The sequence below is a fragment of the Pundamilia nyererei genome, unplaced genomic scaffold (genome assembly GCF_000239375.1).
Source record: "Pundamilia nyererei isolate P.nyererei 1_Seehausen unplaced genomic scaffold, PunNye1.0 scaffold00044, whole genome shotgun sequence".
Lineage (NCBI taxonomy): Eukaryota > Metazoa > Chordata > Actinopteri > Cichliformes > Cichlidae > Pundamilia > Pundamilia nyererei.
Window position 1 is genome coordinate 2725237 of NW_005187445.1, and position 13036 is coordinate 2738272.

Sequence of the window (13036 nt, forward strand, 5' to 3'; positions counted from 1 at the left end):
ATTTATAATCAGTATTGTTTTTGACAGTGTATGTGTTGTTGGCAAACCCCAAGATTTACACCTCATATGCAGCTCAGCTCGTTTGTAAGGCATACAGATCCATTCTGGGATTGATACTGATACTTACAGCGGGACCGGGCTCTCCAGCCTCTCCGGGGGACCCTTGGAAACCTTGTGGCCCCTATTGTAACAGATGATAATGCAAAGCATTAGAAATGTGTTCAAATAAGCTATTTGATTATAAAACCCAATCATATAATGATTTGGGCTGTGATCAGAGTACTTACAGGAGCTCCGCTAGGCCCAGGAGGACCCCGTGGACCCATAGGACCCTACAAAAGAAACACAACAAATACAGAGAACATCAGTCTGGCATCATTTATTTTAACAAGTAGTGGAACAAATTTACCAAATGAATACAGGTGTCCTGAGTAAATAAAGGTTTCACCAGTTACACATTAACCATTCAGAACTAGTAAGAGTAAAGTCAAATTTAAACCTTGTCCCAGCTAAGAAAAATATTTGAGGTTAAAGACTGGTATCCAGTTCAAAACCTTTCATAGAAAGATTTCATTATTTTATGTGATGTGTCCACTGAGGCAAATTCATTCCCACATGCTATTTTTATAATCTATTTCTATTTGTGTGCAGATTCAGCATTCAGTTCAGAAAGCAGGATTTTAAATGGTTATAGTAAGGCTCTCTGTTGGGATGAAATTATTGAGGCACAAGGTGGCAGCACTGCAGCAATCTGAGTGAGGTATTGGTTATTTTTCAGTAATTATTTTCAGCAGTGATTTGCAGACCAGATGAATATTTGCAACAAAAAATTTTCAAGTTTTTTCTCACGATGAAACTGTAAACATACAGTACAGTCACCCTGTTAGATGCACCCAGCGATACATACCATTGGTCCCTGCATCACACCCATTTGAGCTCCTCCAGCCTTCTCATCAAAACCCTGAGCCATCTGAGCAGCAAAGTTCTGTAAACACACAAAATAGACCAAGAGTCAGTTTATCTGCCTAAGCAAAGTGAGCCACAAATAGTAATGTGAATGGTACATCTGTGCCATGAATGGGGGTTTACACCTGTTACCGTCACTCTATTTTTCACTCATCTTGCTTCAAAAACAGGTGTCAGTGTGCCCACCTGTTTGTTTGTCTGTTCACCTCTTTGTGACTTTTCCTCTTTTTTCCTCTTTCTACTTTCATGCATTATAAATTGTGTGGCCTGTTTTGCGCTCTTGTAACAAGTTAAGTGCACCCAAATAGAAGCTTCATAAAAGATTTACACATTAACAATAAAGTGTTGCAAAAAAGCAGCTATTGCTCAAATTTTGCATATGCCATATTTTACAGTCCTTATTCTCACCCCTCCGAGTCCTGGAGGTCCAGGTGGGCCAGGTGGGCCGGGGTTTCCGGGGGTTCCAGGCTCACCATCTCTTCCTCGAGGTCCAGGATTTCCCTACACAAATGAGAGTAGGGAAGGAAAAGGAGTTACCAAAATAAGCAATAAAGCAGATTTTACAAAAACTGTCATCTGTGTGACTTCATCAACCTGCTGCATCCAAATAAATAAAGATTTTACATGAGTAGTAATAAGATAAGTGCAAACTCTACAGGTTATTCTCTTAGTTCTGATAATGCTGCTTCACCCAGTATCTAAGGACCCAGTGCTGATTTTTTTTGCACACATTTTGTTGTTTCTTACCTTATCACCTTTAGCGCCAGCTTCTCCTCGTAGTCCCTGCTCACCTGGGGGGCCCTACAGAAACAAACATAAAAGCCTCAGTAGCATTCACAAAACTGCTGAACGTCCTATTCAGAAGAAAGGTCACGTGGTTGTGAAGCATATAAATATGGAGAACATAGCCAAATCTTTGATATTTACCATAGGGCCTGGTGGTCCTCTTGGTCCTACAACCTACAGAGAGACAAAAATGTTTTTGAGGCTGTTTTCATAACTGACTCTACATTGGTGTCGAAACCGGTGATTTTGTACTAGTTTGAACTTCCTAAAATTAGAAAACATTCCAGCTTCGTAGGAGGTGAACATTAAAAGGATTTGATTTGACAGGACAAGTTTTTGTATGACCACCACCTCCTTTAACCTCTAATTTGGCTGGCTTTTTTCTTCTGACATGTGCACTTGGAGGAGAGTTGCTGAGAAGATCTAAGAGGATTTGATTGGGTTCATTATGTCCCAGGAATGCAGGATTTTTCCTCATTTAATAGAAAGTCAGAAACATTCACAGTTTCTCAGAGTTTCTCACTCAAGAGAAACATAAGAAACTTTGCCACATTTGTTAAGGGAAAACACATTGAAAGTACAAGCAAAAGTGGGTTATAAAAGATAGAACCAGTGATAAAAACGTGATTTTCTTTTAGGCTGAACATAATGAACATAGATGGACAGTTGATCAGATATTTAAATCCTGTAATTCCATTCAAATAAAAGTGAACAAAAGATGCCCAAAATGTTTGTTTGGTCAGGTAGAATTATCTAAGAGGACCTGTAACAACAATTATTTAAAGCTTTATTTAGCAGTTTTATATCCGTGAACGTCCATACTTACATCTGCAATGTCTCCTGGTTCTCCTTTCTGGCCCTGAATGATAAAAGAATCAAACTGTATGAGTCGTCTGACAGTTCACTGCACCACAACTACAAAGGAAATATAATTTCTGTGCATAAGTTGCTGGAGATCACTGACTCACCTTAGCACCAATTGTTTCTGATGATGCAGAAGGAGGAACAAGAGGAAAGAAAGAGCATTATTAAAAGTTATACCTTGAAGTGAGATTTCAAACACATGACTGATTTAAAAGCTACTCTGTGATTCTTAGAAAGGAGACCTGTAAGGAAATCCAAAGATGCTGAAGTGATCAAATAACATTTACCAAACTCAAACGCATAAAACCCATCCAGATTATATTACTGATGCAAGAGATGAAGCAGAAACAAGCTCAGACTAAGAAATGAAGATTTAGACTCAATCATGCAAAATGTAAATAATAGAAAAAAAGTGAGCTCATTTAATAAAGAAGGGCAACTGCTGTTAGTGTGTTTGTTTTAAGATGTATATCTTACATTGTATTGTCAAATTTTGCATTTTTTTAATAGCAAATTTGTAACCAATCTGGAAAGGACCTTAAACATTAGAGCCCAAGAGGCCCATTACATTCCCAAACTTTTTAGCAAAAGAAGAAGCAATTCTACAAAATCATAAATATTCTGTCTTTCAACATCTTGATCACAATATGAATTTAACAGCAGATTTTGGAAGACAGTGCTGGAGTACAGCAGCTGCTCACAAAAACTTGAAACTTTGAGGAAACACATATTTACAGTCATTTTGACATGAAAGGTTGGAAAGACCTTCAAGAGACTATTGAAATTTGTAGAAAGCCTCAAAATGGGTCAAATGAATCATTGAGTTCTTGCACAATATGAGGACTTCATCTCAGCTTTGTGTTAAATTGAGCAGAAGTGTCTCTGCTGGTTTATGTGTGGATCAGAAAGCACATGACAGGATTCAAATCCCACATGAAAAGACTTTCACTGGGACTGCAAAAAATCCTGATCATGTTGCTTATCTAGTTTCCATAAAACCATCTAAAAAAAAAGTCACTCTGGAACAGGGAACATTGGCTGGCAACTGATTTCTTTTTCTTTTTAGAAATGTCAAAATTTATAAAAAATAGAAATTATAAAACTAGAAATTGTAGCTGCTCTTGGCCACAAATCAGTAACCACTCTAGTCCTGATCAGGCAGACTATTTGGATCCAGTGGCAGTTCCCCCATTCAAAAGTGTTAGCCAGGAAAGAGATGAGTGCAAGCTAAAAGAGTAATTTATTTATGGGTATGTGAATAAATAAATTACAACCAAAGGGGGCACTGGTATCAGCAGGGCAGATGGGACAGCACTCTCCAGATGGGATGATAGGGTTGGCACACTCTTTGATCTCCTCGCAGATTATCTCATCACACAGAACTGCTCCGCTGTCACACACACAGATACGACACGGCTCTGGCTTCCACACATCCTTATCATTATACAGCTGGCCATCCTGGATGCAACCCCCTGACTCCTCTGTGGTGGCCAGCAGGGGTCAGGTGGCAAAGCAGAAATAGGAGCAATAAGAGGGTTCAAGAGAGAATTAGACAGGGGGAGGTAACAGCATTTGAACAATGTTGTGAGTTGGCATAATAGATGTTTAAAAAAAATAATTGGTTTAAGACAAGGATAAGAGGATGTTAGGGATCGAGGGGCAAGGCAAGGAAGTGGGAGGAGTAACAGCAGAAGAGGAGGGATTATTGAGTATAGGCGTAGATGGAAGAAGCAAAAAAAAAAGTTATTTGGTTGCAAACAAAAACTCTGAACACTGTAACACTGGGTGGTTGACCATTAAAAAAATGTCAAAACTGGATTAAAAAATATGTGCTTTAGTGATTTAAAAAAAAAGTGGAGTGAGAAGACTTGGTCCTTTGTTACAGATGAACAGGTGCTGATTTGACCCCAAAACACACTGTTGTAAATCAGTAGCTGTGGAGCACAACAGTAATTCACGAGTTTTCAATTTAACACACAATGTATGTAAAGAAATGCCTCTAAGTTATCGTAATAGCAGCGTAAAGTGCAATGTAAACACAAGCCACAGTTAGCCGTTATGTTTGAAGCCCTGATTGAGGCATTTCACATCACTGGCTGAGCATATTTAACCTGCAGGCCTGCTCTGCTGCTCGAATGAATGACCCTCTCTTATAGGGACAGCATGCCCAATTGACACGCTGCTGCTTTAAGTAAACAGAGGGTCCTTCTACATTTCTCCATCTGGATCCCATAGTTATGTTAAGCGCCAGGGCAAACACGCTGGGGAATTAAGAATGGGTGATTTGTTTCGATCATGCAGCTTACACAGCTTAGAACTGGGCCTACTAACTCCTGCTATCTATGTTTTAGGTCTATTTGTCGAAGTGATACTTATATATATGAATATATATAGCATATATATGTAACATGAATGTTTAAGTCAGGATTGATTAGTCTGGCTACTTGCTAATGAAACCTCCTGAACTAAATTGTAAAAAATGAAACTTTGGAATTAAAGAAAAAGCTATTAAAAACAAGATGTGGAAATAAAAGCAGTTACAGTGAAATTTGTCTTGCTATAAATACACCTATATGTCCATCATCTGTTGACTCCTTGCTGTGCACACTGTCCTGCTACCCTTTGAGCCTGCTAGTCTGGGGTCAGGCACTGTCTGGCACTGTCACTTAACATAGTGGAAAAAAATCTTAGACTGCTCCGGCCAAAATCTGTGGGGAAGGTTTATTTCTACAAGTCCTTAAGAAAAAGTAAACTTAGTTTTTTATTTGCTAAGTGTTGTTACCAAAGTGTTTCTGCTCAATACTAGCAAAAAAAATAGCTGCTAGATGCTATATTATTAGCTTTTTCTTTTTCTTCATTTTTTTGCTAAAAACTTTCACTACAAAGTAATCAAACAGAGTATGAAAGGCTGAGTTGTAGGACCCAGGTGAGGACAAACAGGCACTTGTTCACCTGGTCCTCCATCCCACACAGATGCACCTTGTCAACCTTACCTATCTACTGAAAAAAAATCTATTAACTTCCTTGGGGAGATATTTTACAAGCAGACAGCATCAATAACATTTAATTACTGCTTTGAAAAAATTGTCTAAAAAGTGTACATAGAAACAGAAACATGTATCCACAGTTCTTTTTGTGAAAACAGACAACTTTCATTGGATTTTCTAGATCTACAAAGATAGAAACAGAAAAGACTGGTGATGGAATCAGAATTACAATTCAATTATAAATAAGGAAGTGCAAAAGAAAAATACTGCAACTTACGGTCATCCTCTTCCTGACATCTGACCACGGATAGTAAAACAACTTGGGATGCTACAAGTAGCAGAACAGTCCTTGAGTCCACAAAGCTGAACATGTCTAAAAATTAGACATGCAAGAGCTTGGGTGAGAAATAAAGGGATGGAGGAGACCAGGCTTTCAGTCAGTGGTATGTTAAGTGTGTTCCCGGAGACTTATGGCACCATGCAGTCAAACCCTCCAAAATCTAAGTGGAATCCACCGCGGGGCCCCAGCTGGCACTCTGCACCCACTGTGTCAGTGCAGGCACCGCGGTTTTATGTCACTGTGCCTTGTATGGATCTTCGTATATTCCAAAATACCAGTCCTTCCCCCAGACCCCCTGTCAGGCTGTAACCTGAACCTCATCTCCCTCCCCTCAATCCAGCACCGACGACTCTCCCAGGGACTTTTTTTTTTAGCTCAAGCCCTCCTTCTTCCCTTGCCCTGCTTGGCCTGGCCTGGCCTGGCTAGGAGATGCACCTACACTTTCACATTACAAAGGAGGCTGCATGAAGCAGAGCACAGGTCAGTCACATGCCACTGTGTCAGGGCATTATGAAATGCATGTTTTAGAGTGACTCATATTTCTGTCTTGTGAACAAACTTAAAGAAAGTATCAATTAATATCAGGATATACACCAAAAATGTTTTAATAGGAACATATATGATGATGTTGGTCACATGGGAAATGACTACACACAAACTATAGCATTTTCTTCAGACGATTCTTCAACTGAATTAAACAGATCAAAAGGGGGGGAGGGGGTCTCATTTTGATGGGTAAGGGGGTTGCAAACATCCTGGTACATATCGACAATACAGCAATCCCTTCTTCAAAAAATTGATTTTTATTCACACAAAAAAAACATATTTTTTAATGCACAGGCTCTGCATGTGCATTGGTGACTGATTGATGCCCTGTGGTTGTTTTTATTTGGATCATAAGATTTTTGGAGAGGAGGTAAATAGAGAGTTGATTCATTCAGCACGTAACGTGCAATCAAAAAGTTCTGGGAATAATCCCATAAAGTCATGAAGCGTTCCACATTGAATTTTCTCTGGTCATATTGTTGTGATTTAGTGAGCACTTTGACAGTAACGTTTCACCAGACTGCTGTATTTATTTGAAAAATATATACAATACAACATATACAATATTAGAAATGCATCTAACCTTTGCAAAAGAGAACAGAATACATGTTTTTGTTTTCTGAGTAATGAACCGCTACTTGCAGTTAAACTCTCACTTTATGGCAACTCAATAGTGGGTCAGCAGGGTTGTTTGGGTCAGTTTAGCCTTTTGGATTATGGATTAAACTGCAGACTTTAGACAACCTTTAAGTGTTGAGCTGACCAATCAGCAGCTATGTCACGCTCTCATTACAGTCAGACATTCTGAGAGGCTTCTCTCTTCGGACAAAGACAAGTAACAAGTGGCTATCCAGTTAAATGGATAATTCTTCTGGCCTTTGAGTTAGGGCAAAAGGTTCTGCAATCAAGAGTTAGCTGATCTTGAGGCAACAGTTCATGCAAAAATCCAATATATACCAGATTTACAGCATCTCCTGTGAAGCTGAAATAAAATAGAGATGAAAGATCTGCATGATCTTTACTATATCTCTCTGGTGGATAGACCCAGATTAGTGAGCTTGAAAAGGAGTCTGTCATGAGCAAAGGACCAGTAATTCCAGGGTCATGACCTTCTAGAGAGCCCCACTTCATTCCACACAGAGAAAAGAAAGATCTGAAACTGACTTCTTACCTGGACCTGTGTGAGCAGTGAGCAATTTTGTACATTGGAATTGCACTCGAGGAAGAAAATTGATGCAGCAGAAGTATTCACAGAAGCATTCATTGTACTATAAAGTTTGATTTTCATAGTACAGCTGATACCTAGGAAAACAGATGCTTGTTTAAAATGATTTTTAAAATGTAGTCATCAAGTTTAACAGGACAGGACAAACCAGCAATAAAGCTAATGAGTCCAACAACAAAAACATTTCAGGAATTTAACGGTCCAGCTGAACCAATAATCACCAGTCTTTAACACAAGAAGGAGTACACAGTGCCACTGCACTAACTCTATCCACTGTGGTGTCAAGTCAATGTTGCTGTGTCACACAGAGAAAGATGTGGTGGAGCTTCATTGGTTACTTGGAAAATAACTCTGAGTCTTTTATATTACATCTTCTAAATAACCCTCAAATCATAATCATAGACAACAAACTCCAGTGATAAAACTATAAATATCAAGTGTTTATGCAATGCCAGGAGAAGCAACACTGGTGGTTTAGAGAAATTACTGCCACCATTTACAGCATCCAACAAGTGCTGAGTATGTATAACCTCCAAACACGAACGCAGAAGAGAGCTGTGTAGCAATCATTTGACATTCATCAGTGTTGCATTGATATAGCTCTCTTTAAACTCATGTTACAGGAATAGCGCTGATTTCCAGCACAATTTCAGTTACAGATCTGTTTCAAAGTACAGCAGGAATACTGAGCCCAGTTCAGCCCTACACATGCCTTTTCTCTGGTGCTCTGACTGTATATAGCCTCCTGCCGTCTCCCAGCCCACACAATAGGCCTCTGTGTGCACGGCCCGCGGAATGCTGCGAGATGGCAGGGCAGTGGGATAGCTACATGGTGAGGATGGGGGTTGGAGGGTGAGGAAGGGTGTGGGTGCTCGGAGGATGAAAACTGGGAGGGGTTGGTTTTGGGGTAGGGGAAAGGGAAGGGGAAGAGATGGTAAGGAAGGCGGAAGGTGGTGGTGATGGGGGGCTGATCTTTCAGTACTGTACGGGTGCACTGAGGCTCCTGGGGTCTAGAGGGTGTCTAGGTTTCGGCACAGTGACCGTAAGAGAGGGGGTGGATGTAGCCCTGTGTACAGGCAAAGTGGTGATAATTAGCACCCACCTAGGGCAGAAGAGAGTATGAACAGGCCCTATTCACAACATATCTTGTCCCTCATTTGGTTGTGAAGAACACATAAGATAGTAGTGGCTGCAAGAAACTCCGCTTTAATGTTTCTGCCATTGTTGAGACTAAAGGATGCCAAATTTCAATGAGGAGGAAAAACATATGCAGCAAAAATTCAGTTGTCCTACAGGGCTATAATGCTCATTACATACCTGATTTTGTCTCGTTGGGGTGGAATGTGTAGCTTTACCGGTGCCACAGAAAGGGTCATGTTTCTACTAACAAAGATTTGCTGTGCACTGGCCACTTTGGGTCAATTAAGATCCAACCTGTCAGCCTCAGACTTGACTCAGTTTTTAATAGTTCAAGTTCTTCTTTGTAGCTGACCAGTTGTGTGCTTATGCACCAACTCTTGAATACTGAGATGTTCACATCCCCAGTGTGCATTATAATTTACCAGTGCACTTCATAAAGACCTTAGTGTATAGCATTTAAGCTTACATGTGAGTTAAAGTTACCACAATAATCTTTATCTTGTTTTTACTTCATCTGAGACTTACAGACAGGGTTTTAGTCTGTGCACACTGAACCAGCGTTTCAACCTTTGTCATGAGTTAGTAGAGAGAATAAGAAATTCAATCAGAAATTTTAGAGAGGAATGAGGAATTTCTGCGATTCATGAAATCTGTAAAAATGTCTATAGAAACTGCAATACGTCCCCACAAATCACTGGAGTCTAACATCTAGGCCAGTGGTATCAAACCTGCAACTTTTTTACCCGTCGTTAATGGTTCCCTTTGATATTGACAAAAAACTAGATGACTGAAAATTGCGGTCTTAATTTTGTTGAACCTCATTAGTGGTGGTTAGCATAGAAGGACAGACCTACATGGCTCATATCAAGCCCCTCCAGCTGTGTACTATTAATCTAAATAAATGAATAAAGTCATTAAGAATTGAACATGAACAAACTTGGCCTTGTTTTACCGCTGGCTTACTGATATGCCAGATTGGCTGCTGGACTTTGGTTGAAGTCAAACTTTCCTATCTCTTGTTTACTTTTTGCTATATTCAAAGCTAGTAAGCTACTAATAATTTAATTTCATATCAGTATAGACATCCATTAAAGTGATTCATTTGTACATTGAACTAGTGACAAATGAACATATGGACATATGAACTTCTGTATGTTGCTATAGTAATTCAATTCAATTTAATTTATATAGGGCCACTTCACAACAACAGTCACCTCAAAGCACTTTGTATTTAAAGGTAAAGGCCCTATGATAATACAGGGAAACCCCAACAAACAGACGATCCCTGTGAGCAAGCACTTTGTGACTGTAGGAAGGAAAACTCCCTTTCTCCAGGAAGAAAGCTCCAGCAGAACGAGGCTTTGGTAGAGGCAGCCATCAGCCACAACCTGAGGGTGAGGAGAGGAAGACAGGACAAAGGTAGACTGTGGAAAAGAGCCAGAGTTTAATAATAACAGTGAGTGAAAATATGTAAGTGAAGAAGAAACGGTCAATACATCAGGGAGGGTACAGTGTCATAATAAGCTTTGTCAAAAGTATGCTTATTATTAAAGGTTAGAGCTCAAGGTGAACAGTTATAGTTACAGATTTAAAAGACAGGCTCTGATTTGTTCAAGTCTGATTGAATAATGCTGTAATCAAACATCATACCCATACTGGACTTTTAGTAATCTCTTCTTAATGTGATGCGGCCAATAAGCTAACAGGAGGCTGAATTAAATAAAATCCTCACTTTGCATTACTATTCCAACAGCGTAGCTTGATAAGGACACAAACCCCAGAGAAACACAAAAAAGGAATTTCAAATTAAAAGGATAGTCAGTTTTAATTATAGCCACCAGATACATCTGATCAAGCCTCAGTTAAACATAAGCTGGTAGTTTTTGTACAGACCAAAGACTGCGATTGATTTTGGTCAACGCAGAGAGAAAGAATATTACAATGAAAGAAAAAAAAACAGTTTGAACTTAGATATCTTTTTAATGAGTATTATGCTCACTACAACATCCCGGGGTGTTACTGCTGCCACTTTGGGGGCAATATTATGACAGACAGACGAGCAACAGATATGACAAGACATCCTATGATACTGGATTGGATGGTTAGGATAAGTCTCCAGGAAATGAATGTATTATAATTCAGTTTTATGCCCTCTATATGTGTGTGTGTTTGTGTGTGTGTCGCTATGTGGGTAAGACTCAATTTAGAGAAGAGATGGAATTCCTTACACCCTGGGTGGCACAGGGATAATGGCCCTTATCCTTTCATTTGAGAGATGCATTAAACGATGCATTAAATCTCTACAAGGTTTCAATAGTTTCTAATGAGGAGCTTTATTTCACAATGTGCTATACCTATTTAATACCTCTTCCTAATATCATATTATTGCCATGCAGGCGGTGTAGGAGGCTTTGAGTTTAACAGGAACTGGAAATGGATTAAATTAAGGCGTTTTACATCCTTTGTTTCTGGGGTAATATCCGAACAAGAGTGGTGTGTGGTAGCATGAGTAAAATGTGTTTCAGGGCTTGGACGGTTTTGAGTGATTCAGGAAAATAAGCATGCCCCAATCCAGTGAAAATGGCAGTGTAATTGGTAATGTGGTGAGGACAGGCTGATAATGAGGATTTCCCAGGGCTTTAAATTAGCCTTGAACTAATAGATATCTCCTACCCTGTTAATTACCACACTTTTTTGTATGAACTACCTCTACACAATTCACTTTGACGAAACAGCTATAACCAACATCTTTCTCTAGCTCTTTCTATGTTCTTATATAGCAGCCTTTATTCTATATTTGTTGTTTTGATCCAGAGTATCCTAACAATTGTTCCAATCACATTTCACCTTTTTTCCTCCCTAAGGTACTTAAAAACGTCTGTCCAAAGTGGCCTCTATTGCAAGGCTTTAGCCAGACCTCCAGATTACTAAGATGGAATCAAAGCTCCAGAGCCGGTAACTTTCTTTTCCTGTGTGAGGTGGAGGGGGAGAGAGGTTAAGTTTGTGCAGGCTTGGTGAGTGCAGTGAGGGGGGGTTTTCTCACACAACACGGAGGATGAAGGGACAAAGGTGGCATTCATTGGCCCAGGAATGGAAAACATTTTCTGCTGAAAACAGAGAAGCTACAACCGGCAGAGGTAGCACAGAGGGACCATGGGTTAGCATATACTTCTTTAGAGAACTGATATGGCTGGAAATGCGAAGGAGAAGGCCATTCCTAGCAAGGCCTTGTTTATTTGGTAATAAAGATAATATCTTGTCCCTTTAGTCTACAATTAAAGTGTTACTGCACAGTTTGAAAGCGTGAGAAAGACTGTATTTCAATGATTTGATTGCCTTAATAATAAATAGATAAATATGAATAGATAAAAATAGAAAATATACATATTTTCATGTGATGTCTGCAATTCGGAAGAATCCTCCACTACGATGAGAAATAGTTTTACTAAGGAGTAAAAGTATTGGTGATACTCTTCAGTGAACATCTCACATAGCAGCTGAGATCAAAGACAGGAAGCCAAGTCCAAAACTCAAAAAAATAAGAAGGGATCTTTTTAAAGTGTCTTTGAAGCACCAGGAAACATGCTGAGAAACCCTCTGGAGAGGAAAGATCTCACTGTGATGTGTACTCAGTAAAACTACAGAGTTAGAGAGGGGAAACTGACCTGAGTTGAAGGTCCTGGAGTGAGTACGCCACCTAGCGGACAGGACCGTAAGATTTCAGTCCATGAGCGTGGGAAACTCACCAGGTGGTGTCACTATGTCACAACACTAGAAAATACCGTAGCGACAACCTGACTGCAACCTTACAGGAAGTATGTAGGAGACAAACACAACACAGTTGGTCATTTACATCAGTCCATATTTACATGTCATGACTAATAGAAGAGCCAGTTGTCCTACTGACGCATTTATAATGAAACACTGCCTATATTCTTCATATAAAATGTGGAAAACACTATTATTATTGTTGTTGTTGTTAAACACTATCATCACCAACATTATTATTAGTAATAATAAAAACAAAAATAACAGTTTAATAGGAGAAATATATGTAAGATTTTGCATAAACAATCAAATATGAATTCAATATTAGGCATTGGATATTGGATGTGTTATTCATGCAGTAAGAAACAAACCATTTTAGATTGTTTTCTGTAAGTTATTTATATATATATATAT

The 13036-nt window shown here is 39.3% G+C and overlaps 1 protein-coding gene across 1 annotated transcript in view; it reads right to left on the bottom strand.

The window, feature by feature from the left end:
* LOC102206944 (collagen alpha-1(II) chain-like) overlaps positions 1 to 6164 on the bottom strand; it is a 22851-nt gene extending 16687 nt beyond the window's left edge. Inside the window, 10 exon segments of the mRNA XM_013910512.1 lie at positions 74 to 181; positions 288 to 332; positions 908 to 985; positions 1375 to 1467; positions 1714 to 1767; positions 1894 to 1926; positions 2579 to 2611; positions 2721 to 2737; positions 3891 to 4097; positions 5881 to 6164. Coding sequence (XP_013765966.1) covers positions 74 to 181; positions 288 to 332; positions 908 to 985; positions 1375 to 1467; positions 1714 to 1767; positions 1894 to 1926; positions 2579 to 2611; positions 2721 to 2737; positions 3891 to 4097; positions 5881 to 5974 — 762 coding nt within the window. The 5' untranslated portion in view covers positions 5975 to 6164.
* Between the last annotated feature and the right edge of the window lie 6872 nt (positions 6165 to 13036).